Below are 26,867 nucleotides of genomic sequence, written 5' to 3' on the forward strand. Positions count from 1 at the left end.
TTACAGCCAGTTACAGTCAGTTACAGCCAGTGAACTCATCATTTCACCAAGGTTGGTTAATCTTATTCTGAGAAAATCTAGGTTTGAAAGTGCATAGTCTATTCCGCAGTAGATTAAAATATTTAATTTGAGTAAGACAATGAATTAAATTTTAACAATAAGACTCTTCTTTAAAATTAAATCAATTGATAGTAAAAAATGGCTATAGAGCCTGCCGCAGATGTCAGCGCGTAACAAAAAATCAACAGATAAACTTAGATGGTTATATCCTTTATTAGAATCAGACGTTTTGATCGCTTCCTTCGATTATTCTCAATGATATATCAACAGTCATTTTATAATGATGCAGGTTGTTAAAATTAAGCAATGGCAATCAATGATGATGCAATTAAAATCAAATGAAATAATGCTAACTAGTTACACCCTCGAGCTGTTGAATGAGTATTATACATAAATTAGCTAAAATATAAATATATACATACTGCTTGAACGTAATAAAGTTGAGAAAATAAAATTCTTGAATTTCTAAACTGATTGTGAGTCTGCATGTTAGACTGATTTTTGTAAATAATTATAATGAAGTCCAAAGAATAAAATTAAAAAGTGCTGTGATTCCGTGATCTACATGTAATTCAAATTACTGAACATTTTATATATTCAATTTAAACTGAGATTAATTTTGAAAAACACTTACAATTCATGCCAATATGATATGGATCCTATGAATTTTTTCAAGAACTCATATTCACAAGAACAATATATGCCAACGTTCTCACAACGACAGACAAATAAGCACTGAGAAGTCAGCTTGTATACAAACAATATTCCGGTGGACCGAAAACAATGATCAATATTTAAGTTTTACAACGGCTATAAGACATCTCAAATTTTTGCCAATCTATCGATAATATTACAATATGTATTTAAGAGGCCCTCAGTGTCCGTTTGCAAATTCAAGCCATTTTTTTGTCTCTTAATAAATAACATTTCCGAAACTAAAATATTTAATGTTACCATCAAAATCCGTAGACTTGACGCTTGATCTATAGGCATAATCTAGAATTTCATTGTACCAGTGCATGTATTTGTTACTATTTAAATTAAAATTAGGATTATTGTTCTTAAAAAAGGAGTTACATAGATTTACAAAAATAGATTTATCCAAGGATTTATGAAGGAGTTTGGGGCGTTTACTCAAGCAATTAATATTAATGAAAGAAAATTTTAAAATAATATTAATAGGCATATGACCATTACTGCCCATCGATTCCTCCAGAATTGACCACCCACAATAGGAAGCCAAACCAGATGAAACAAGAGTTAAGTCTGGGGCACTAATATAATTTTGATTAGCTGATTTTCTAGTAGGCGAGCTATCGTTTAAAAAGACAAGGTCCAAAAAGGAAAGACTTTCAATCAATTTACTATCATTATAATTAAGCTTAGTGGATATGACATATGTCATTGTTCAAGATAAAGTTAGATAATTCAGCAAATTTGTTATAAATGCTTCTACAGCTCCACTGAATTAAATTTAGAGTCATTTGTTAAGTAAAAGGCAAGAGACCAAAATATAATATATAAAAATAATACAACAGCAGTAAATTAATAGAAGTAACATTTGATGTAGTTAAAAATTAAACAAATATTCAAATAATTCCTTTACACTAAGAGGATCCCTGTTTTTTTTTTTTAATAAGATAAATATTGTTTAAGATTATTGCAACAGGTTGAGATCTAAGATTGCTTAGATTATCACAAGCATTTGAAGAATTGTTGGATTAATCAACTGTCTTTTATTGACAATATTAGAAGAGGAATCAATGCGAGCTAAATCATTAAAATCGTTAATACCTGAAACCGAGGGGAATTGAGGAGAAGGATTAACTGAGCTATTAGAGTTATAAAAAAGTGAGCTTTTATTGAGAGAGAGATTACTGATCGTAATTGGATTTTAAATTAGAGGAGGTCTTACCTAAAACAGTCACTGCTAATGCGAACACGTTTAGATCGTTTGTTAGGATTTAAATAATTTTTAGTTTTAATTAAGTTTTGTTCAGTGTTAGAAAGAACACCTCTCTCTCTCTTTGACTAGGAAGAGTGGCTGAGAGTTTAGAGTTAGTATGGGAGTGATTAGAAGCGAAGTTAGTAAGCGACCACCCCTTACAGGCGGCTGACTTAAATGTATCTTGTGCCGTTTGCACAGAAGTAATACTTTTGGATTTTATAAGTTTGGTAGCTTTAATTCTATCAATATTACAAAATGCCATTATGATATTAATAAGTAGATTAAGTTTTGTAATCGACACGCTTGAAAAGGACCCAAATTAAGGGTCGAAATGTAGCGCTTTTTGTATCAATAAAAATAGCCAGTAAGGTCGAATAACTTCTATAATTTGTTTTAATTTATTCACTGGCGAAGAGAACGACCGTTAACGAAGAGAACGACTATTTTAATAAGTTTATGTTTAATAAAAACAGGGCAAACCGTATCAAAAGATCTATGTGACCCTTTACAATTTGTACACGTAGATGATACACTAAAGCAGTCTTTGGAATAGTCACTACATTTAGAGCAAGTAATAGATCCTCTGCAGACAAGGACAGAGTGTCCCCACTTGCAGCATTTTAAACATTTCTTAACCCTATTAATAAAGAGAAATACTGGACATTTAACTCTCCAAATGTAAATGAACTTTGGTAAGAGGGGAGACTCAAACCAGACTTTAATAGAAGTGGAATTGATAAAAGAATCTAAGTTATCCTTATCCCTAATTTTAAGTCTTTCAATCTTATTTATCTTGATAGCATCACCACACCAGCTAATACCATCAAGAATCTCTTGATTAGATAGAGAAGAATTAACATTTCGAATTAGACCTATCCCATATATACAAAAGTCAGGATACGATACAGAACCCCGAAATAAATTATTTGAGGATTTTACGAAGCTATTAACCTCAAAAAAAGAATTAAATTCCATTCTTATTAAATTTTTCCCTAATCTTCTAATATGTTCTATGTTTTTAAACTTAGAGCAGAGCTTCTTACCAATGCTCATTAAATGGAGATTTCCAATGTTTGGAGACTGGTCATCATTATTATTTAATCCTTCCAAATGAACAACAAATGGTGGGAGAATACTAGAATATCGATTGGATCTTTGAAGGGTTATAAAACGTATACGATCAAATAAAGGAATTTTAGTAGATTGAGTTTGTTCCGAATCCGCAACTGAGGTAAAATCAATAGTAACCCTTCCTGGAATAGTATCAGAAGATTTTTGTTCAGTACAATTAAGTATATCTAGGTTTGTAGCGGACTGAATATCCATCACAGAGGCAGAGGAATGATCAATAACATCTCTTCCCACATTAAAACTAGAAGATTCTTGTTTAGTACTAATGACTGACCCATGACTAGTAGTAGTCTCAACGTTAATAGGGGATTTTTCCATAGAATCCTCAGAACTGTCACCCGAGCAAGAGGGACTACTACCTCTTCCCTGGATGAGATCTTCAAAGCAGGTCTCTTGATAGCTTTAGAATTATTAGAATGATAAGGCTCAGACGTAGAAGACTGAGATTGTTTAATTTTATTTTTTTTGTATTTTTATTTTTAGGCATTGTAAGTTAGTAACTAATAATTATAATCCAAAAATATAAGTATTAATTTATATCAAGGATTAAACGAAGAATACAGGGTTACAGTAAAGCAATCAGTACCTAAAGAAAGAATATATTCATAATATAAAGCAAAACCGAACAAAGAATTATTTTAAAGTAAACTCTGAAAATATACAGAGAGCAAGGACATAATCAGACTTGCCAATGGCGTGATTAGAGTCTTCCAAACAAAGGGAAAAACCAAGGTTAAATAAAACTGAGTTTCAAAGATTCGGTATTACTTAATACTATGACAAAATCAAAATTTATTAACATGGAATATCAAAACTTTCTGTAATAAAACTTAGGATATGAAAATTTTGTAAGATATGATCAGTAAGTAATAAAGATAACGTTAATACCATTTAACATTCCAGATAGCACAAAATATTTATAAAATATTTATAAGAAAGAAAAATATTTATAATAAATATCTAATAATTATAATTAATATTATAATGGCATTTTGTAATATTTATATTTATTATAAATATAGTATTTTTATGTCCGAGTTTGTCAGATATAAAAAAAATTATGATAAATATTTATGAAAATATTTAAAATAAATATTTATACTATTATTATCAAAGAATGTTACGTCCTGGGGGGAGACTGTGCGGGGGCCGAGCGGGAGCCGTAGCTCCCCCAGGAGCGTAGCTTGGTGAGGACTGGTTTCTTTGGGAGGGGAATCTTGTGAGAGAAAAAAAAATTGGGCAAGAAAGAACAAATGTGGGTGTACGAAAATATGTATATATATATATATTTTTTGTATATATTTTATATAATATTATATATTTTGAATCGGTTATTTGCGACCAGCCCACCCCTTTTCCTTAATTGTCTGCCCCGCTTTTCGAGGAGGCTCGACGAGCCTCTGAAAGACGGCCGTCGACCGCGGGGTTGCTTCTGCGGAGAGCTCCAGTCTCGGGAGTTCCCCTATGACAATTTTGTCTCCGATGATCGGGGGATCTCGGCGCGGTGGTGGCCGGACTTGCCGGTTCACCCGAGCGGGCCTGGTAGGCGCCCGCGAGGGAGGGATGTCCTGAATAGAGGGTGGCTGCGGAGGAAGGTGCCGTGCGGGGGGGGGGCGGAACTGGCCGGGCAGATGCGGGTGTCCTTGGCTGTGGCTTCGGGGGCGGTTTCAACTCGAAGGGGCCAGGGGACCCATTCCGGATCGGCGAAGATTCGGCAGACCGAGGTTGCCCGAAGACTCTGGGGTCGAATGTCCCCGTCTCTATCAGGCGCCACTTGAGGCGTTTTAATTGCCTCTTACAGCCACCTCGTCGCGAACGAGTCATGACGTACTGCAGTAAGGGTAGACGTAAGAGTTATTAATATATCCATATTGGCGGTATTTTAACGCGTGACAGGCAGGCTTTCCAGAACACTGTAATTACTAGAGAGATGGCCTTATCGAGAATGATCGAGCCGCTGAGTACTCAGCAGTTTTTTTATTGTATATCTTTTCCCTTCTTATCGATGAAATGTATTCGTGAATGTATCTTAAGGCTATGACATTACGGTCAGGTAAAAATGAAGGAGGTAATCTAATTACGCTATGCTCTAAGTATTATTGGGAACCCTCTCATCCAGCTCTATCTCTCCCCTTTCTATCCTTTGATTGAAACCAAGGGTAGGCTTTGCTAAGCTCCGTGATTTTATGCCTGCACGATAGCTAGTTATTATTGATGAGTTACTTTTTAGAATTAGAGTTGAGGGAGCCAGCGGGTATCGGGGTTAGTGGAATCCGCGGAAGAAAAACGCCTTAATAAGCTAGCCCGTTACCTGCGGATTGGAAGGGAGATTGCGAGGGGAAGCACCTTAATAGGCTGCCCGCTGCCCACGAGGTTGAAGGAAGATTGTGGAGGGAAAGCGCCTTAATACGCTGTCCACTGCCCACGAAGTTCGGAATTTAATTTGAGAGAGATCGGCTCAACTCTTTTTTCAAAGGTTACTATTTGGACGCCGATGGGTCGGTTGTACGCAAAAAAAATTTTTATATGTGTATCTATGTCTGTTCACTTGCGCGCAAGTATGTAATTATTTATGAAATATACAGAGAGAGAGGGAAAGAAGAGAGAGAGAAAAGAAGAGCAGAGAAGGAGGAGAGAGCGAGCGAGAGAACAGAGAGAGAAGAGATAGAGAATGAGAGAGAGAGAGAGAGATAGCTCTCTCTATCGTCGCGCTCTCCTCTCCTCTCGCCGCCATCCCCTCGTCTTCTTTCTTTCTATCTCTTCTCTCTGTCTCTCTCCTCTCTCTCGCTCGCTCTCCTCTCCTCTCCTCTCTCTCTCTCTCTCTCTCTCTCTCTCGCTCTCTCTCTCTCTCTCTCTCTCTCTCTCTCTCTCTCTCTCTCTGCTCGCTCTCTCGCGCTCTCTCTTCTCTCTCTCTCTCTCTCTCTCTCGTCTCTCTCGCTCTCTCTCTCTCTCTCTCTCGCCCCCCGTCGCGCTCGCGCTCTCTCTCTCTTCTCTCTCTCTCTCGTCTCTCGCGTCGCTCTCTCTCTCTCTTCTCTCTCTCTCTCTCTCCTCCCTCTCTTCTCTCTCTCTCGCTCTCTCTCTCCTCGCGCTCTCTCCTCTCTCTCTCTCTCTCTCTCCTCTCTCTCTCCTCTCTCCTCTCTCTCTCTCTCTCTCTCTCTCTCTCTCTCTCTCACTCTCTCTCTCTCTCTCTCGCTCTCCTCGTCCGCTGCTCGCGCTAGAGTGTGACAGACAGCAAACGAGGAAGTATATTAAAGGAGTGGGTTAATTTTTGCAATATGCCATTTCTTTTTCCCTCTGTTTATTGATTAGGGTATTTTTATTTATAATACCTGCCTGTTACGTGAATAAGGGTAACGCGAATCCTAATGGTGCTAGTGGGAGAGGGAGATTGATGAAAGTAAGTGAAGTTACCCTTGTTCTTTTGTGGGTCACTTCCAGGAAGCGCGAGCGAGCGCGAGTGAGAGGACGAGCGATACAACGGTGACAGGAATGAGAGACGTGAGACGGAGCGCCTTAGTGAGGCGCAACATAGCCTACGTAGGGAGAGAATGGTAGATGCGACTGAGAGCGACCCTGATGGGCTGTCCTGTGGTGCGCAGTAGGCAAAAGAATTAATGTAGTAGAAATAAAGAGCTTTAATAGGCGGCCTGTTGTCCACTGGACTCCCCCTAGCTTAAGCGTCTTAATAGACGCCCCTAGCTCGAGGTTCATGGAAGAGACGAGCGCCTGAGTAGAAGCGCGCGCCTCCAGGATGAGGAGTCAGGGAAGTCGCCTTTAGTTGCTCTGGAACGCTTGGAGCACCGGGGAGAAAATATTTTTATTACTATCTTAGAACTAGCACTCGTGCACCGAACACGAAAAGAGAGAAAAAAAATTTTTTTAAGGAATTATGGTAAAAATAAAAAAAACAAGATTGTAAGTCACGATTGCAAATTTATTCACCGGCGAAATCGATTATTTGATGGAATGTAATTATTAAAATATTGGTTTTGATACGACGGCGATAGTTATCGAAGAGAGAAATACTACTTACAATTATAATTCCTGTATGTCTTTAGGATAGCAAGTGTGCGTGTACGCAGGGCTGTACGTTCTGATTGCATTGGAGAAATATCGCGCACGATGGCAAGACGAGTCGCTTAGACAGAATGCTATAGCTCACTAGAGCGGAAGTCCTACGGACAGCACGACGGACTGTAAAAGAGAAAATGCTCCTTTCCGCGGCTCTCGCGCTCCTTATATACCCCAAAACTAGGAGGTTCTAAGGGTACGCGGGCGTGGGGAAGCTCAAATTCCTGGAATTTTCCGCGACAAATAACTATCATTTTTGAAATTTCATAATTTCTATTTTTATTCGGATTGTTATAAATTTCGGTCAAGAGGTAGCCAGGGGGGTTAGCGTTCGAATGCTTCTTTCGCTTCCCTCCTATCACCTCTGTGAGGAGTAATTAATCCGCATACTTTCGTAATTGCTTTACTCTTGTTATCTCACTCACACCTCGGTTGGAGTAATGCTCAAGCTATCGCTATCCCACTCAGGTAACGCGCTCCGCGGCTGGACCGACTCTTCGGCAGCGCGAGGGTGTCCCGCGCGAACCGCGTGGTTGAAAAATATTCGCATTACTCCAAGTTGTTAATAATAGTGAGAGCGGGAGCGTGATTGCGGTGGATGGTAATTCATAATAATTAATGAGAGAGGTTGAGGTGTGGCGATTGCACCCTGACGTCGTTAATGGCAAAAAAAAGGTGATGAAAGAATATTATTTTTCTAACAAAATTGTTAACTGAACGCGGCATGATTCGATGAATTTGAGCTTTGACAAAAAGGAGTAATAATTACGTACGCAATAATATAAAGTTAATGAGGATCGTACGCATAGGGCGTACATGCCGGTATCCCGTGTGTCCGATTTCGTGGAGAGGGGAGCGCTCGGTGGGACGGACGCCACGATGGAGCATGCGAGAGCACGAGACGCAAGAGAGTGAGGCGAAACAGATATATTGGAAAATTTTCGTCGAATGTAACAAAGAATATAAAAAATATTTTGAGTTCATGTACCATAAATATTTTTTAGTACATTTTAAAAATATATTGTTGATAATAACTTTTGTATTATTTCTAAATGATTTATGAAAAATAATCTTTATATATCTATATAATCTTTAAAAAATATTTTTTTAAAATAAATTTGTAAAATATTTATGAATATTTATCATTAATATTCTGTGCTATCTACGATCAAACTATTAAACAAAATAAAAAGCAAAAAACAGAATAAAATATTTAATAATAAGAAAAAGGAATAATAATTAAATATCAAATGAATTAAAAAAGCAACTCAAATAGTAAAAATAAACCCAGATAACACAGTGTCTTCTTAAAGAATTCATAAAGTAGTCTTCCTTTCTGAAGAGTAATTCCTGAGGAATTCATAGAAGAATACTTTAAGAATAACGTAGGAAGTTACATGCACCATGATTTGAATTTCTCAGGACTTCTTAAAGTATTTATATAAAATTATTTGTTAGAATTCCTCAGAACTTCTTAAAGTATTTATATAGAATTACTTGTTGGAATTTCTCAGAACTTCTTAAAGTATTCATTAGGACTTCTCCAAGTAGATATCTCAAACGGAATTAAAAAATTTATTTTCAAGATTTCTGATAAATGTTCCGATTTTTATAATATTGGAACCTTTCTCAGAAAAATTTAAAAAATAAAAAATTCTGATTAATTTTGTAAGAGGAAGAAGATTATACCATGTTTCAGTCAAGCCATAGTCGTACCTGTTAAAGCATGTTTAATTTCTGTACCTGAAAAAACGGTCACCCATCCAAGTGTTAATCATCGCCAAAGTTGTTTGACTTCGAAGACCGTACGCATTCTAACGCTTCGTGATGATCCATGAACACTTCTTGTTTATGCATACATATTTGTTATAAATTATTACAATAGATTATTACAATTAGGGTTGACATCCACTGTCCAGAGTGGAAAAAACCCCCTGGTTTTTTCCAATTTTGTCTGCCCCGGAAGAAATATATGTGCTGGACAAAATGGACAAAACTGGAGAAAATTAAACAAAACTCAGAAAAAATGAACTTTATTAAATAAAAACTTTGATTTTTGACAAAATACTAAATATATATATATATATATATCTTTTTAAAATTTGGTTAATCAGCTAACATAACAAAATTTAAACTAAACATAGGACATAGATAATATCTGCCTCTACATTGTCCACAGTAGTACCAAAATAGTACTAAATATAATAAAATCAATCTCAGTTCTATCAACACTGATGTCGATTAACATTTCTCATTTTATGGATTTCTATTTTATTTTGTCCATTTCATCTATTTATTTCATTTTGTTCATTTTCTTCCAGTGCTTCGGACAAAATGAAAAAAAGTGTAAAATGCCAATCCTGATTACAATAGATGTTGTCAGAAGGATGAAACATGTAGTTAACACAAACAAGGATAAATGTTGTATCATACACATCATGCGTGAAACAGAACGCGACACTCTCGTTGCAGATCAGCACGCTTTTAAGTTGTATATTAATTGTTTTGTTAATTATATATAGCGCATTTTGTGTATAAAAGTATAAATTAGCATTTATTAAGCGATATATAATTATAAAAATGTAATTGAGATTATCCAAACACTCGAGTAATTTCTGATAAATACTCAAAGTATTCCAAATATTAAATCGAGGTATTCATTGCAATAAACTTTTAAGGAATACTTCGATGTGAACTCGCTGTGGCTAATTCCTCAAGAATTCTTTATGTATTTATTTTTTTACTTTGTCAAGTATTCTTTAAAATGACTTCTCTATGAATACTCTAAATGTTCCAAATAAGAAATCGCGAGGTATTCATTACAATGAACTCTTAAGGAATACTTCAATATGAACTGATTGTGGCTAATTCTTCAAGAATTCTTTATGTATTCATTTTTCTATTTTGCCAAGTATTCTTTAAAATGACTTCCTTATTAATACTCTAAATGTTCCAAATAATAAATTGCGAGGTATTCTTTACAATGAACTCTTAAGGAATGTGAACTCATTGTGGCTAATTCCTCAAGAATTCTTTATGTATTCATTTTTCTACTTCTCCAAGTATTCATTAAAATGACTTCTTTAGGAATTTCTGTTTATCTTTGTGTCATCTGGGATAAAAAGGAAAATATTTATGATAATTTATGATAAATATTTTATACATATTTTTATGTCCGAGTTTGCCAGGTATAAAAAAAATTATGATAAATATTTATGAAAATATTAAAAATAAATATTTATACTATTATTATCAAAGAATATAAAAAATATTTCGACTTCATATACCATAAATATTTTTCAGTATATTTTAAAAATAGATTTTATATATTGTTGATAATAATTTTTGTATCATTTCTAAATGGTTTATGAAAAATAATTATATAATTTTTAAAAAACATTTTTTGAAAATAAATTTGTAAAATATTTATAAATATTTATGATAATTTTTCTGTGTTATTTGGGATTATTTTGAAGAAAATTTTACAAAAACGACAACTTTTTTATTTAAAATCAGCAATTCATAAAAAAATTATGATGGAAAAACTTTTTGAAAAGAGAAAATGAAATAAAAACACCAAAGTTTAAAATTTTGTTTTTCTTAAAAGTAAATGGTCGGATTTAAATATCGTGAGTGTGTGCATGTATGCATCCTGCTCTTGGCATTACCCAAAATTAACGACATGGACGTATAGCAAGAATCTGATTCCGCGCGCGTGCGTGTGTGTTTGTGTGTATGCGTGTGCGCGCGTGTATGCGTGTGTATGCACGCGCGTATATGTGTGTTTAATAATATATTGCCTCATCTTGCATCTAACAATTTTTGTATTTGTTGAGGCATACTGTTAATTAAATTTTTTATTTCTTCTTGTCTTAAGTTGTTTCATTTTTCTTGCAAAGCGTTGCGGAGTACTGCTAATGTTTGAGCATTATGTTTTCTAACTCTTCGTTTTAGGATATCCCATAAATGCCCTGTAGGATTCACATCCGGACTCAGCAGGTCACAGCATTCGGGGTATGTTTACATGATCAAAGAAATCGGTCACTTCGTGCGACGTGTGGTCTCGTGTTATCTTGCATCAATATGAAATTATCTCCAATGAATTTCTTGTAAGGCACAATGTATGGAATAATAATGTCTTCAATATAAACATGGAAATTCATATTACGCTATGATAAAAAAAAGTGGAAGTCCATATTACAGTCGACCGATATTTCGGCCCAAGCCATAATAAATTCACCATTAAAGTTTTTTTTCATTTTTAAGATGCATGGAGTAAATCGTTCTCCAACACGACGATACATACGTTGACGTCCATCGGGCATTCTGAAACAAATCTTTATTTATCTGTGAATAACACATGATTCTAATCATGATAGTTCCAATATTGATGTTTTATTACAAAATTTAATCGAACTTCGCGATGCCGATGTTTTAAAGCTGGCACCAAGACTGATCTTTAATATTGAAGATTTTCCTCTGCAAGTCTTCGCCGAATGGTGTCGTCGCTCACCTCTACTCCAATTTGTTGCAGATTATTTTTTATTTCAATTGACATAATATGCCGATTTCTTAATGCCGATGTAACAATATACTAGTCATTTTGTATCGTTGTACAACTTAGACGACCAGATTCAGGTCTTTGATCATAACTACCCGTTTTCACATATCAATTGTACACTCGTTGTACAGTTGTACGAGGAACGTTTAAAAAATTTGATACATAATGTTGACTTTTATCATTAATCAACGTTACAACCTATGCGACTGTTGCAAAATCGAATAACACTTACAAAAATGAGCTGAGTATCGAAACAATATGTTCAAAAGTTGACTTAATGCTCAAACCTTTGTACAACATAAACGTCGCCAAAAAATGCTCATCGACATTCAGGTTGTACAAAAATTGAGCATTGGAGAAAAGCGTTTTTTAGTGACGTTTACGTTGTACAAAGGTTGAGTATATTGTTTCGATACTCAATTCATTTTTGCAACAATATTATTAGATTCGGCAATAGTCGCATAGATTGTAACGTTGATTAATGATGAAAAGAGTTAACGTTATGTATTAAATTTGTTCATGAATTGCTGATTTTAAATGAAAAAGTTGTCGTTTCTTGTTTTAATTTTTTTCAAAACAATGTAACTCTGTTAAAAAGAATCGTAAAAAAATATCCCAAAGATGGATTTGTTAGGAAATGAATGAGCTTAAAAATTCATACCTGGTTTTTAAACCAGGGAGTTGACTTCCTTGAGCTACGCAACAATTAAAAAAAAATTTCTCTATTTTTTAAGCACTATCTTCAACGTGTCATTTTGTAAAACGTTTGTCATAACTCAATTACGGTTTATATAGTTCTCAAGAGGAAAGTTTAAACTTTAATTTAAGCTTTGGTTTATCTCGATACGATAATTTTTGTCGCTATTAAAAGATATGAAAACATTTGAGAAAAGTTAGGTGGCTCGTTTTTTTGCGGGTGAGTGTATTTAAACATTTTTTTTAATTTGGTCGCTGGCACTGCACCACAAGAGTAAAGTATCACTTTATGATGCGTTCCAGCCGACTTTATGGCATTTTCTGTTAGTTCTACAATAGTTCTAACGTTTTTTGTAGGTTTTGCTGACAGTTTCGGTTTTTAGGAATTTTTAAATAATTTTTTTAATTTGGCTGCTGACACTGCATTACAAAAGCAAAGTACCACTTTATGGTGAATTCCAGCACACTTTATGGTATTTTCTGATAATTCTATAATAATTCCAACGTTTTTTATAGGTTTCGTTGACAGTTTTGTTCTTTACGTGTTATTAAATAATTTTTTGATTTGACCACTAACATTGTACGACAAGTGTAAAGTATCACTTTATGACATTTTTTGATAGTTTTACAATAATTTCAACGCTTTCTGCAAGTTTGACAATTTCGATTATACGTAACCTTTTCTTACGATAGTAATTATAATTATTTTAATTATCATAATAATTAAATTATTATTATAGTTGTAATAATATTTAATATTATTAGATATATCTAATATTATTATTTTTAATAATTATTATTGCGACAAAAGGAAGAGGTTACGTATAAACGGAATTGTTAGTCAAACGGAACTATATGTCAGTCAAAACTACTTTGAAACTATTGGAGCGTTGAAATCGTTGAAACTATTGTAGAACTCAGAAAATACCATAAAATCGATTGGAACCGGTTATAACATGATGCTTTACTCTTGTGGTGCAGTGCCAGCGGCCAAATTAAAAAATTATTAAAAAATGCCTAAAAGCTGTCAGCGAAACCTACAAAAAGCGTTGGAACTTTTGCAGAACTATCAGAAAATTCCATAAAGTCGGCTGGAACTCGCTATAAAGTGGTACTTTACCACTTTGGTTGTGATGCGGTGCCAGTGGCCAAATTAAAATAATTGTTTAAATATATTTAATTTACAAAACTATTGTTAAAACCTATCAGGAATTGTAGAACTATTGCGGGTGCAAGTAGAATTGTTTTTAAACCTTTCAATTTTTATTAATGGGGTGCCATGGGAAGTTTGCACCTCATATTTTTAAATTCTATTTTTTTAACTAAATCAATGAAACTATTTCTGAAACTTATTAGGAACTTTAGAACTATTTGGGGTGCAAGTAGAACTGTCATAAAATCTTGCAGTGCAGAAATTTGCGATGACAACTTTATAGTGACCAGAAAAGAATCTTCTTGTTTTGAGAATATATTTAACTTTGGAATATTGAAATAAGATCATGTAACATTAAACAAATATAATTTGTTTACATAAAATTCATTATAATTTTATATAATTTTATTAAAAGAATATATTCTTATTAGTAAAAAATTTTCATGAATTGTGAGAAACAAATGTGAGATACAAAATAACAATATTTTTCAAAAAATTTTTAATACTATTTATGTTGTCAAAATAATCATATGTTGTATTTTTTTTAATGATTATGATTATTATAATGTTGAAATAAAGAAATATTTTTCTAAAATGCATGATCCTTTGAAGATTAAATTACAGTATATAAGCGAAATTATTGTTTTTTATATATAAGAAAGAATATAATTACTATTTATGAAACAATTTATGGAACAATTATTAAATTAAATATGTTAATTTTTATCTGAAGACTAATATTCCGTGTATTATTGTAATAATTTATTCTTAGGAGATAGTGAGCTGGAGGCTGCTTTACAGAACATGCTTGGACAAACATCGGTCAGCAATGATGTGGCAGATGACAAAGACATGAATACAGATTTTCAATCAACCATTTCGCAAGTTTTAAAGGACTTGACCACAAATTCTGAAAGCTTACAGGTACTTAAACGCTCTAATATTATATTCTGTATGTAATCAATGATACTTTTAGTAAGTACTTCTAGTAAAAGAATTGTAATGAAATTTCGATGAACTTGACGTTTCATTATATTTGATAAAATTTTAATAAGTACAACAAAATTACACACACACACGCACACACACACACACACACACGCACGCACGCACACACGCACGCACGCACGCACGCACGCACGCACGCACGCACGCACGCACGCACGCACGCACGCACGCACACACACACACACACACACACACACACACACACACACACACACACACAGCGCGCATATGTATGTATAATATAAATAAATAAATATGAATGTAATAAATATCTAAATATAAATATCAGCTTAATTAGAAAATCTTAGAACTCTATCGGACGTCCGATGGAATTATGAGATTTTCTAATTTAGCCAATGATTTATTAATATTATTAAAAAATATATATATATATATTGTTGGCTAAATTGCTTTTATATAAAGTTTATATATATATTATATATATGTATATATATAAACTTTATATAAAAGCAAGCCCTATATATCGATCATATATGGCTGTTCAATGCCATTTTCTACCCCGTCACGTAATAAACAACGTGATTGCGTTGTTGCATACACGTGTGAATATCACACTGTGCGGATGACATGAGTCCGTACGAATAATGTTTTCATTTGTACTGTGATAAATACAATCATACATAAGGAAGTACAATCGTACAGTGAAATCTTTTTTCGATTACTCATATACTCATATTACTCATATCTCATGCATGACTGCATAGTGCCACCTTCCACGCACACACACGTGTCGCCATCACATCGTGAGGGCAATATGATTGTGGTATTGCACGCACGTGTGATAATCACACTGTGAGGGTGACGTGAGTCCTCACAATTTGTTATCTGGGTACGGTAACTTTGCTGCTCTGTATCTTTTCCAATTTTTAAAATATCGAACTTATGGTTTTATTTAGTACAAGATTGAAAAATTAACTACAGTTTAGGACTATTATGTATGCGTGGCAAGCGTCGAGTTAGGTTTGATTGCCCATGTCCATTAATTGAATAATTTAAAATACAATGTTTTAATTGGTGGATACAAGAGAAAAAATCTAGCAGCATTGAATCGCATATGAATAGCTGTAGGTGATAATGACGTGGGTAATTGGGACACTTCCGCAAGCGTCAGACAGTGTTGTTAGAAAGGCGCGTTAAATATAGTATTACTGAAGTATAAATGTCTGATTTATATAGATTTTTTAGCAGTTCTATTTTACAGTAACTATATTACAATTGTGTAAGTATATGTAGATTAATTTTTTATTTCTAATGTCATTATATTTTAGTAACGTATTAATGGAATTATAAAATTAAAAAATATTAAAGTGAATAAAAATGACTGTAGTCTCATTGCGTGTGTGCGTGCGTGCGTGCGTGTGTAATATAAATTCTTAAACTATTAAAACCAATTATATATTTAAGAAAAATAACATTTTATTGACAATTACAATATATTACAAATTGAGCTTTTTATTGTGTAGCAGCATAGTTGAATATCCATTAACACTCATTTTTTAATATTACAACAAATTTTACTTTAGCTATGTTTAGCTTACTTTTTTCACTATTCACAAAACCGCTATGACAGCTGATGACAGCTCGCCATGGACGTCATATTCTTGGCTGTATAACCAACGCATGCGCAGAAGAAAATTAGACCCTCAATTTCTCTTTACTGTCGCTACTTACTTATACTACTGTACGCTATATACTTATACTGTGGCTGTATCACAGACGTCACAGTCATATCACTTGTACTCATAGACTGCGCATTTTGTAGGCATACGCACGCTGACACAAGAGAGAGAGTAATATCTGGAAAGTAGCTCTTTCTCTGTCTAACTTTAACTATATAGATTTTAATTAATTGGGAATAAACCAATAAAGAGGGAGTAGACATATATTATACAAATTCACAACCAATGTAAATTTTGTCAACCATTATTGTCTAAAACGAATAAGAGAAATAAAATTCTACACATAAAGTAGTACATATGTGCTATGTATAACTGCTTTGTATATGTAATTCACATGTAGAAGTCTCACCTTGCGTAGGGATCTTGCTAATCTTTCCAGTATTTATTATTTTTAGTATATGTAAGCTCATCTATTTAATAAGGCAAAGATTTAATACGTATATTTATTATTGTTAACCATTAGAATACAAGTGATTCATTACAAGTGCACACACATTTTAAATTCGCGCATTTTTTACATGCATACGTGATCATGCATACGTGATCATGTGCATAAGGCCGCGGAAAGTGTTTATGTCGCTACGTTTCGTCGGTGTGACAGGTTTCTTAACCTGAATATTCGTCAATTTTAACGATTAATATCTCGCTTCTCGGGGCAGAGCGACGCTTTTTTCTGTTAGATTCGTTTGTTTGAAGCAAAACCCCGTCGAATAAATACAACTACATCGATATTTGACTATCAGTGAAGCTAAACTGAATAATTACCTATTATAGAACTATATTTAATGCTTACGAATATATGATTTTCGGTAGAATAAGGAGGATTACTTAATAAAATAGCGATAGACGAACGTAGATAAAACCACGCAACGAATGACAGATGGCACCGAACACTTACGTTGTACATTGTCCGTGAATAGGTGCATTTAGTAAACTAGTTCCGATCATTTAGCAGACGACTTTAACCCTTTGCCTACACATTATTTTTCTCCCGATTCCTACACACAGGGGTTACGCTACCCCAAAATTTCGTTGACTTATATCTCTAAATATATTTAATCAATTTTAACTTCTTTTTTTTTAACGAAAGGAAAAAATCTCAGAATTATGGGCTTGGCTGAAAAATCGAAGATATTAAAAGAAAAGAGATTTTTTGAAAAGAATGAGAAAGAAACGAAAAATTTTTGTAAAAATTTGCCTTTTTTTCAAACGCCCGTATTTATTAGAAAAAAAAAAACAACAGATTAAGTAATTAAAATAATGATCAATGGAAAGGGGAAGAGTTGTACTTTAAGAATCTATCGTCAGTTTTTTTATTCTGTTTAAAAAATATATTTATTTTGTAATGTGAATTTAGTAAAAAATGAATGCAGTTCAAACACAATAGTAAAAGAAAATAGTAATATTTATTTAAAAAACATAATTATTAATACACAAAAACATAATTATTAATACAAAAATTTTTTATTACAAAAGATTTTATTTGTTATAGAAAAAATTTTTAATTTGTAATGCTACAATTGGAGCATATTTTCGCAAAGTGATCGCGACATTGGTAATATATATAAGTACTATATGTGTAAATGATACGTAATGAACAAAAAAATAACTTTTACTTAGTCTTCAAATTTGGAACTTTTCCATTTTTTGTTATGTTCCCTACACACGAGGTAACTGTAACCCTAACATACACTTTCGATGTTTCTACTTCTGTTGTTTTCAGAACATTGACAACGCCCAAAGAGGAATAAGTAGAGCATAGTTCAAACTCCCCCCCCCCCCAGTCCCAGCGTCCCTTTGCTAAATACTTTTAAGTAGCGGACATTTTAAAATCGACTGGGGTTACCGTAACTCCATGTGTAGACAGAGGGTTAATATTTTTTATTTTCGATCATTAATTTTAACCGTTTGAAAATCGTTTGGAAACGATTAGATCAAATTTTATTTCAAAATGGATTGGAGTAAAGAAAGGTATTTACACTTTATTGCACTATAGTGCAGACTTTACTGCAAACATTAAAACAAAATATTGACCTTTAATTAATTTTTATTAGAATAGGAATATTTTCCAAATAATAAAAATTATATCGACACTTTATCTAAATGATTCTGGAGCGATTAGATTAAAAAACCTTTTTAGACACTTTCTGCTAACTATGCGCTTAATCGATTTTAATTAATTGTGATTATTCTATGGTTTTTCAAAGTCTAAAAAGTTTTTTTCAAATATTTCCAAATGTTTTTTAAACAATTGGTAAGATAATTTTTAATAATTTTTAATTCGTTTACCAACTATACGTCGGTGCTCCTCGTTGCTGAACAAAGAACTAAAGGCAAGGACTAATTCTATTAGAGAATCATTGAGCGCTTACTGATCCGCTCCGTCTGCTGAACGCGCCCACTGGTTATTTACTTAGCTTGCGTATGTGCAGTTCAATTTTGTTCATGCTAGAATCGAGAGTTGCATTACTGTATATACTGTGGCTGTGCTTTACTTATTTCTCTTTATTGTCAGTGTTCCGAAAGCATCAGAAGTAGGAGCATCGAAAGTGCGTGTGTGGGAGTTAGAGTTATCCAGTGTGTAGGGAACGTAACAAAAAGTGGAAAAGTTCTACTTCAAAAATTTGAAGTATAAGTAAAAGTGACGTGTTTGTTAATTAAATATTATTTATGCATACAGTACTTACATATATTGCAATTTATATATAAAAATATAAATCGACTATACAGGATCACGTAGACGACGTGACACTTCATCGATGCTTCATCGCAGTATTACAAATTAAAAAATTTATAAAAGAATATATAATTTGGCATCGATGTATATGTAGAGTGAGGAAAAAAAATTTGATTATAGGATATAATCCTCGACGTTTGATTTAGTGCAATGGGACATGAAAACGGCAATCAAATCAGCGCGTTATCCAAACACCACATAGCCGAATTACGTTTTCTCTAATCATCGCATATATATGCATTTATTAAAACTAAAATAAACTTTTAAACAGTATGCTAGTTTTACTTTTGTATTATTGTTTCTAGGAGGTTGTACCCATTGATACTTTTTATTAGGAAGGTTGTGGACAGTAACATATTTTAATTTTAGCGAAATTTAATTGAAAGCTATTTTTTATATAAAATGTGCGAGATTCTTTGGGTGATCAAAATATTCTATCAAAATCTCTCTGATCAAAATATTCTAAAATAAATATAAAATTTAATGAACAAAATATTATTGAAATTTCATGAAAATTTTATCAAAATTTTTTCAGGAATAATTTTGTAGTGTATTGCTCTATATTGATTTCACTTTGTGAAATTTAACACATTTTGAAAACCGTAGAAGTAATAATTAACGATAATAGATAAGCAATATTATCTTTTATGTCTTCCTAATCGAATTATGATCAAAGATGAAATACATTTTAGAATGAAGCGGATGTGGCGGCTATGCTCAGGCAAACATCTCTTGACGGTGATACCGGCGATATATTGCCATTTATGCAAGGGATGATGGAGCACCTTTTATCGAAAGAAATTCTTTATCCGTCATTGAAGGAACTGTCAGACAAATATCCAACGTGGTTAGAAGAACACAAGACGACTTTGAACACTTCTGATTTACAGAGGTATACGAAACAATCAGAGTTGATGCAAAAGGTACGTTGATGATGAACTAATTTCTGAAGCTTTACAATTAATGCATCTATGTATTATTGCTGGAATTTTTTGTCAGTTTTTTAAATATTATTTTGTATTTATTAAAATTTTTTAATACTTTTTATTTGGAATTATACCATTTTTGTTTGTATACAGAATGTTTGACACTTTGTGAAAGAATAGTACATTGAGTAACAAGAACAAAAAAGCTTTTTTTACCACAAGTGTAAGGAGTGATTGCACGAGCCTTTGGTTCGTGTGTTTACAAGCATGAGTGGGAAACGTCGATCCGCAATGTATTTTTTGTTATTAGTGTGTCAAAAGTGGACCTTGCGTGTTCTTGAGTCCTGAAAAATTAAAGCCTGGCTTACAAAGAGTCGGTAATTGGTAATCTGTAGTCTTAAGGGGATACTAAACTGCTCTGTTTTATCATTAATTTTCGGACACCGAAATCTTTTTATTGATTGCATGGAATGGAAAATCCTTCTCCAAAATTAAAATACAGATAATAACGCGGTGCGCTGCGATCAATTTCATACGAAAAACGAAAGAAAGTTAGAAAATTATAGTTTTGTTATCGACTTCTGTAGTCGACTCGTGAAAACATTGGTTGGGTATAAAAGTTTTAGACTTTGTACTTATAAAATAAGCATGGAACGCACTTGGCATTTTAGCAAAGAACAATACTGTGCTTTTAGAATGAGCTTAGGAACCTTAGAAAAAAAGTTTTCGGTGTTTAAGAGGATTCTATCTGTTTTATCGTCAGAATTGTACAATTTGTTCCAATGTACAACTTTTTATTGCATTTACAGAATTAAAAATTCTCCACAATTAATTCTGGAAAAGGATTTCGAAATCTATAAAAGAAATACATACAAAATTTTGTTAATAACGTGCCCAAATGACTCTACATTATCGACCTCGATCAAGTTTGACGAGCAGTTTAGCATCCTCTTAAGAAGTTATCGTTGAGGTTAGAAAGGCTATCGGAATTGGAATCGGTGAATCGATAAAGCTTGCCAACAGTCAACTTGTAAGATTACAGATTACCGAATTTTGTACGACTGGCCAAACATGTGCTTCGCTAGTATTGACGAGTGTTGATTGTTTAAAAATATAGCGCGAGTGTGATTCAGTGCGTTGCTTTAAGTTTTAATATGAACAATGAATCTTGACGACTTGGAAATTATTAAATTTGTGCAGGCAAATTCTTGCCTGTATGCAAAAAGTACTAAAAAGGTGTGTGTGCGTGCGTGCGTGCGCACGTGTGCGAGTGTGCATGTGTGTGTATGTGTGAGTGAGACACAGGGTGTCTGACGTAAAAAAGTGTATTATCGCTCGTATACAGATGTTAAATTAATCGAATTATAAAAAGTCCTATATATCATGTTGCAATAACGTAAAATCTAAAATATTAATTAAAAAAGATTGGCAAATCTTTTTTGTGAGATGAGCTTTGTAAGCGCGATCTCATCAAGAATAATAGATGCGTGACGGCGAGTATCAAGTGGAAGCAGTAGATAGAGTAAAAAGCGTGAGAGACGCGTTTAAAACAATTGCTTTCGACGTTGCCCGACACTCACTGCGAGTAGACAATCACGAATATTCCCTCGACGTTCAACGATGATGTTTTTTTGTTTTACTATTAAACGCGAATAGCATTCGGAATACTTGTTGAATGACCGAATGCTGCGAAACGCGCGTGTTAATAGTAAAAGAAATACATGTTTTTAGATGCCGGTCTGGTGAAATACGAAACATCGAACACCGATCACGAATATTAAGAAACGTGCATATCGCAATTGCGTAGAACAATTATTGCACTATAATAACGATAACCTGACCCATTAGATTCAACACTCCCGATATTCGTGATTTCAGAATCTTTTTCTTTTTTTCAGCATGTAGAATGGTTATAATTAATTCTTGAAAATGGTTTTCCATAACTTTAGTATAGCATAACTTTATTATACATGGCTAAATTTGTAATAAAGTCTTCGATTTAGTCATAAATAAATTTCAAAATTTTGAAAAAAATGATGAGTGGGTGGGGTATTTTGAAAAATTAAAAAAAATTTTTCTATTGTTTTATAGTTATATATTTCTGAAATTACTTAACTTTTACTTGATTTTTAAAAATCTTTTATAGTTTTGTCAATATTTGCCCCGAAAAAAAAAAAAACGATTTTTTTTAACGGGTGTTTTACCCCATAAACGGACACTTAAAAAAATACGTGTTTCTTATTTTTAGCTGTTCTACAACATATTTCAAGCTCTTTCAAATCGGAGATTTACACCTACAAACGTTGCCTTGTTAATGACATAAGCGGTCTGAAATAAAGTCAAAGTTTTTGATTCTCTATCCCTTTTAATTTGCAAACCGACAAAGAATTCAGCCTCACAGCGCGTAATCTTTATCTAGCGCCAAGTATATCAAGCAAATTATTCATTTTTAATTTATTATTACAACAGATAATTCTACATACAAAATTCGTCTACATACAAAATACATACATCACAGTTCCGGCATCAAATAGAACAAATACGAAAAAAGGCTGAGTTAAACCGTACTCCACAAAAAATTCATTTATCAGTTTATTTCACTCTCTTAAGGCTTGCTTGAGTCCGTAAATACTTTTCTTCAATAAACACTTGGATCTTTCTCAAAACTTTGCAGTTGTTTCATGTAGACCGATTCGTGTAAAGTTCCATGTAAAAATGCACTTTTTACGTCGAATTGTGACATCCAAATCCAGTGCGGTTGCAAAGCTAGATTCTTACAGTGTTATATTTGACAACAAGAGCATAGAAATCAACTCCACGCGTTTGTGAAAAATTTCTTGCCAAACGCGCCTTATACTTTGTTATTTTACCATTAATTGTGATTTTTTTTTTAAATGTCCAGCGGTTTGAAATAACATTTTGATCCTCTGGTCTTTTCACCAAAGTACCGTTTTCATTAAGTGAGTCCAGTTCTTTTTTTTGTTGCCTCCATCCAACATGTTGAGTCCTCGTTTTCTACAGCTTCTTGCAATGTTTGTGGCTCATTAACAATAATGTTTGCTTTGGCAGTTTTAATTTCAGCAAAATATTCTGCATTCAGCAATGAAGCGTTTCTTTTACGTAACAAATATGGCTCTATTGGAATTGGCTCTCTAGAGTTTTTCCATGGAAATTTTTGCTCCAACTTCCACAGTCGGTTAGCTTTATTCTTACCACAAGTGATCTGTTCATTTTCTTTGAAACTGCGGTCCAGCTTATCATCTTGTATAGGACTCTCGATTAATACCATATTATCAGATCGAGAGTATTCATCAAAAATCACATTGCGTCTCACATACACCTTTATCATCACCGGATCATATACTTTATATGCTTTGTTGCCATCACTATATCCAATTATTATCATTTTAGTTGAATTCATCTCCCACTTCTATGTGGTTTGGGCATATGTACGTAGCAGGTGCTTCCAAAAATTTTTAGGTGCTTCACCAATGGCTTTTCTCCAAAGTATAATTTGAATGGTGTTTTGTTATTCAAAGTATTTGTAGTTGTTTAATTTTTTACATACACAGTAGTCGCAGTAGCATCAGTCCAAAAACGCAATGGCATTTTTTGCGCATGTAACATGTTTGTCACAGATTCTATGATTGTGCGATTTTGTCGCTCTTGTTTCATGCTTGATACCTTTCTCTAACAAAAATTTTTTTTTTGTTACAAAATTCTAATCCTTCATTAGTTATCAGCCTTTTAATGTAAAAAAACAGATTTTGTATTACAACCATCGGCTTCAACATCTGTGTAGAATTTTTGTAAGCATTAAAAACTTCTGATTTTTCTTTTAGCAAATAAACATAACTGTACCGAGAATAATTATCTCTAAATAACAGAAAATAATTTGTTTGTCCAATAAAACTTTGGCTCATTTTCTCACAAAGATCAGTATGAAACAACTCTCTTGGCCGCTTTGATCGCCTGGCTTTATTAGAAGGAAAACTAAATCTATGTTATTTGTCTAATGTATCTTCTTCGCAAAACGGATCATCTTCTTTTAAATCGTAAATCTTCAAATTGGTTACACAATTAGTGGAGACCATTTGCCTTAAATCTGAAAATTTGCGTTGCCAAATTTTTTATGCTAATTTATCAAAAAATCTCTAGTAATTTTATTCGCCTCAGTATCTTTAGTTACAGGTAAAAAATTAAATCGATACGGTCTATCCCTTTCCTTAACGCCGTTTCCCATAAGCTTGCCATTTTTCTCGAACATGATCTTTTTACTACATTCCGCAAAGATTACTCTGATATCTCTCTTAGACAATCGTTCGACTGACAACAAATTCCTTTTAATTTTTGGCGCATATCAAACATTACAGATTGTGTAAACTTCATACGAGCCGTCAGGGTTTCTCTTCGATATTACCGATTCCTAAAACGTTGACTAGACCGCCATTACCTACCCATATTTTACACGAATCATTCTGTACAACATTAAAAGTTTTAAATTATTCACGCCTCATATTCATATGTTCGGTCGCGGCAGAACCGAAAACCATGCATTATTTCTGTCAAGTTTATTTGCGCACTTAATATTAAACATGTTAGCAAAAAAACAAACCAGTCTTTTTATGCGACGCATTTTTGTGCATTATAGAATAATTCTTATCCGTGTTTTGTCTCTTCAAAAACCCTCTTTTCTCAGAACAATCACAAGCCCAATATTTTCTCTCTCTCTCTCTTTTTTTATTACAAAAATGGCAATTACCGCGCCTTTTTCCACCGCCCGCCATTGAACATTTATTCTGCCTTGCATCCTCATACCTCGAGTTATTATTATTATCGCGCGATTTACGACCTTTGTTATTATTTCATTTATCGTGTGCAAAGTAAACTTCTTCGTTGTTCTTCGGCTCTTCTTGTTTACGTTGGTTCAATAGAGCTTCCGGTAATTATTTAGATTAAGGGACACCGCGTCGATGACCTTGACCTTGACATATGTTGTCAAGGACATGACCCTGAGTAACTTTTCCGGTATAACTTAATCGGCAGTCGTTGTTTGTTAAAGAGTTATTAACAAAAAAAGTTTGAAAAATATTCATAGAATAAAACACACACACGGGTGGGTGCGGCAGAGAGAGGCTGAAGGCCCTGTTATCAAGATCATTGTTCTGAACATGGTGTAAGGAGACAAGGTGTGCTCGTCAAGCAGACCAAATTTCGACCCGTTCTGCACAGGTGGATGATCTTCCATATCGGAAAATAAGAGGCACTTGTAAACAAACTGGTGATTTGTGATTATTTTACTGCTGACATAATGGTAGCATGCAGTATTTAAAAATGTACAAATTGCAGTGAAAATGTCAAAGGGAAAAAAATTATATTTGATTCTTTTCCCAAAGAACCTGAATTTGCGATAAAATGGATGGAAGTCTGTGGGAAGAAGGTTAACCTCAAAACTGCTATATACATAAATTTAATTTTATTGTATGTAAAAATTGTAATAGATAATACATTTTTTAATGTAAAAAATGTTACCGCACGCATATATTTCACTCATTTCCTGTCAACTAGTACATATATAAAACTTATACTGCTCCTTCGCTTCTTTTTAATAAAATAATTTTTTAATCATTTTTAATTAATAAACTGATAATGATATTTTTCCATTAAATTAATTTAATAATTATCCTTTTATCATTAAAATTAATTCTACGTTTTAATTACTGCGAGCCAAGGGCAAAACGTTGATTGGCTAATATACCAATATGGCTGGTCACTTGTTCCACAACGCTGATTGGCTAACCATCATCGTGCGCAATAGCACACCTTGTCTCCTTACACCATGATTCTGAGTAATGTTGTAAAGGTTTTAGACCGCGTTCAGCCTAAAACACATACATACAAAATTAAAATATTGTCTGTGAATTGCAGTTAATCCTGCAGTAATCTTGCGTTTCACAAAATTTCCACACAAAATTTTGTGTGGAAAGAGAATATATTTTTAGAAAGTGCGTGGGCGGGGCCTCTCTTCTTGCACTCCTCATAATTTTTCCTAACTCTAACCTAACTAATTTTATGTCGTTATTTGGATATTTGCTGTAATTGACAATCAATATTAACAACTATTAATTAGTTTGAATAAAACTTTAAATGTTTTTAACAATACTAATTTTTATTCTTTGGTTTACTAGTAACGTATATAATTGCCACTACCTTGGTGACAAAATATAGTTCTTATCCTTACAGCGTTATCAATATTTAACAAATGCACAACTCTACGTCACACTTCATCTATTTAATCATCAACACCAGTGTAAAATTAATTAATCAGTGAGTAACAAATTCAGATTTTACGCTGGTGTGGATGAGGTAGATAAGATGTTGTGTGATATAGAATTGTGATCAATTAAATGTTGCTGTACTTGTCAATTAATATTAACTATTAATTGGCTTAAATAAAACTTTACATAAATGTTTTTAATAATACTAATTTTTATTTTTTGGTTTACTAGTAACATATATAATTGCCAGTACCTTGGTGACAAAAGATGGTTCTTATCCTTATAACGTTATCAATATTTAATCGATGCACAACTCTACGTCACACTTCATCTATTTGATCATTAATACCAACGTAAAATTATTTAATCAGAGAGTAACATAACTCAAATTTTACACTGGTGTCAATGAGATAGATGTTGTATGATATAGAATTGTGGATTAGTTAAATATTGCTGTAATTGACAATCAATATTAACAACTATTAATTAGCTTGAATAAAACTTTAAATGCTTTTAATAATACTAATTTTTATTGTTTATTTTAGTATTAACGTATATAATTGCCAGTACTTTGGTAACAAAAGATGGTTCTTATCCT

The 26,867-nt window shown here is 33.3% G+C and overlaps 1 protein-coding gene across 8 annotated transcripts in view; it reads left to right on the forward strand.

Annotated features, from left to right (window-relative positions):
- The window catches only part of LOC105832523 (peroxisomal biogenesis factor 19), a 77,265-nt gene that overhangs the window by 9,927 nt on the left and 40,471 nt on the right, over positions 1–26,867 (forward strand). For all 8 annotated transcript variants that reach the window (XR_004964643.1, XM_036292106.1, XM_036292107.1 and 5 more), the window contains exons 3-4: positions 14,393–14,544; positions 19,758–19,988. Coding sequence is in view for 7 of the 8 variants with exons in the window: in XM_036292106.1 (XP_036147999.1) it covers positions 14,393–14,544; positions 19,758–19,988 (383 nt within the window). In the remaining variant the exon portion in view is untranslated. The remainder of the gene's footprint in view (positions 1–14,392; positions 14,545–19,757; positions 19,989–26,867) is intronic.

The sequence above is a fragment of the Monomorium pharaonis genome, chromosome 9 (assembly GCF_013373865.1).
Source record: "Monomorium pharaonis isolate MP-MQ-018 chromosome 9, ASM1337386v2, whole genome shotgun sequence".
Classification (NCBI taxonomy): Eukaryota; Metazoa; Arthropoda; class Insecta; order Hymenoptera; family Formicidae; genus Monomorium; species Monomorium pharaonis.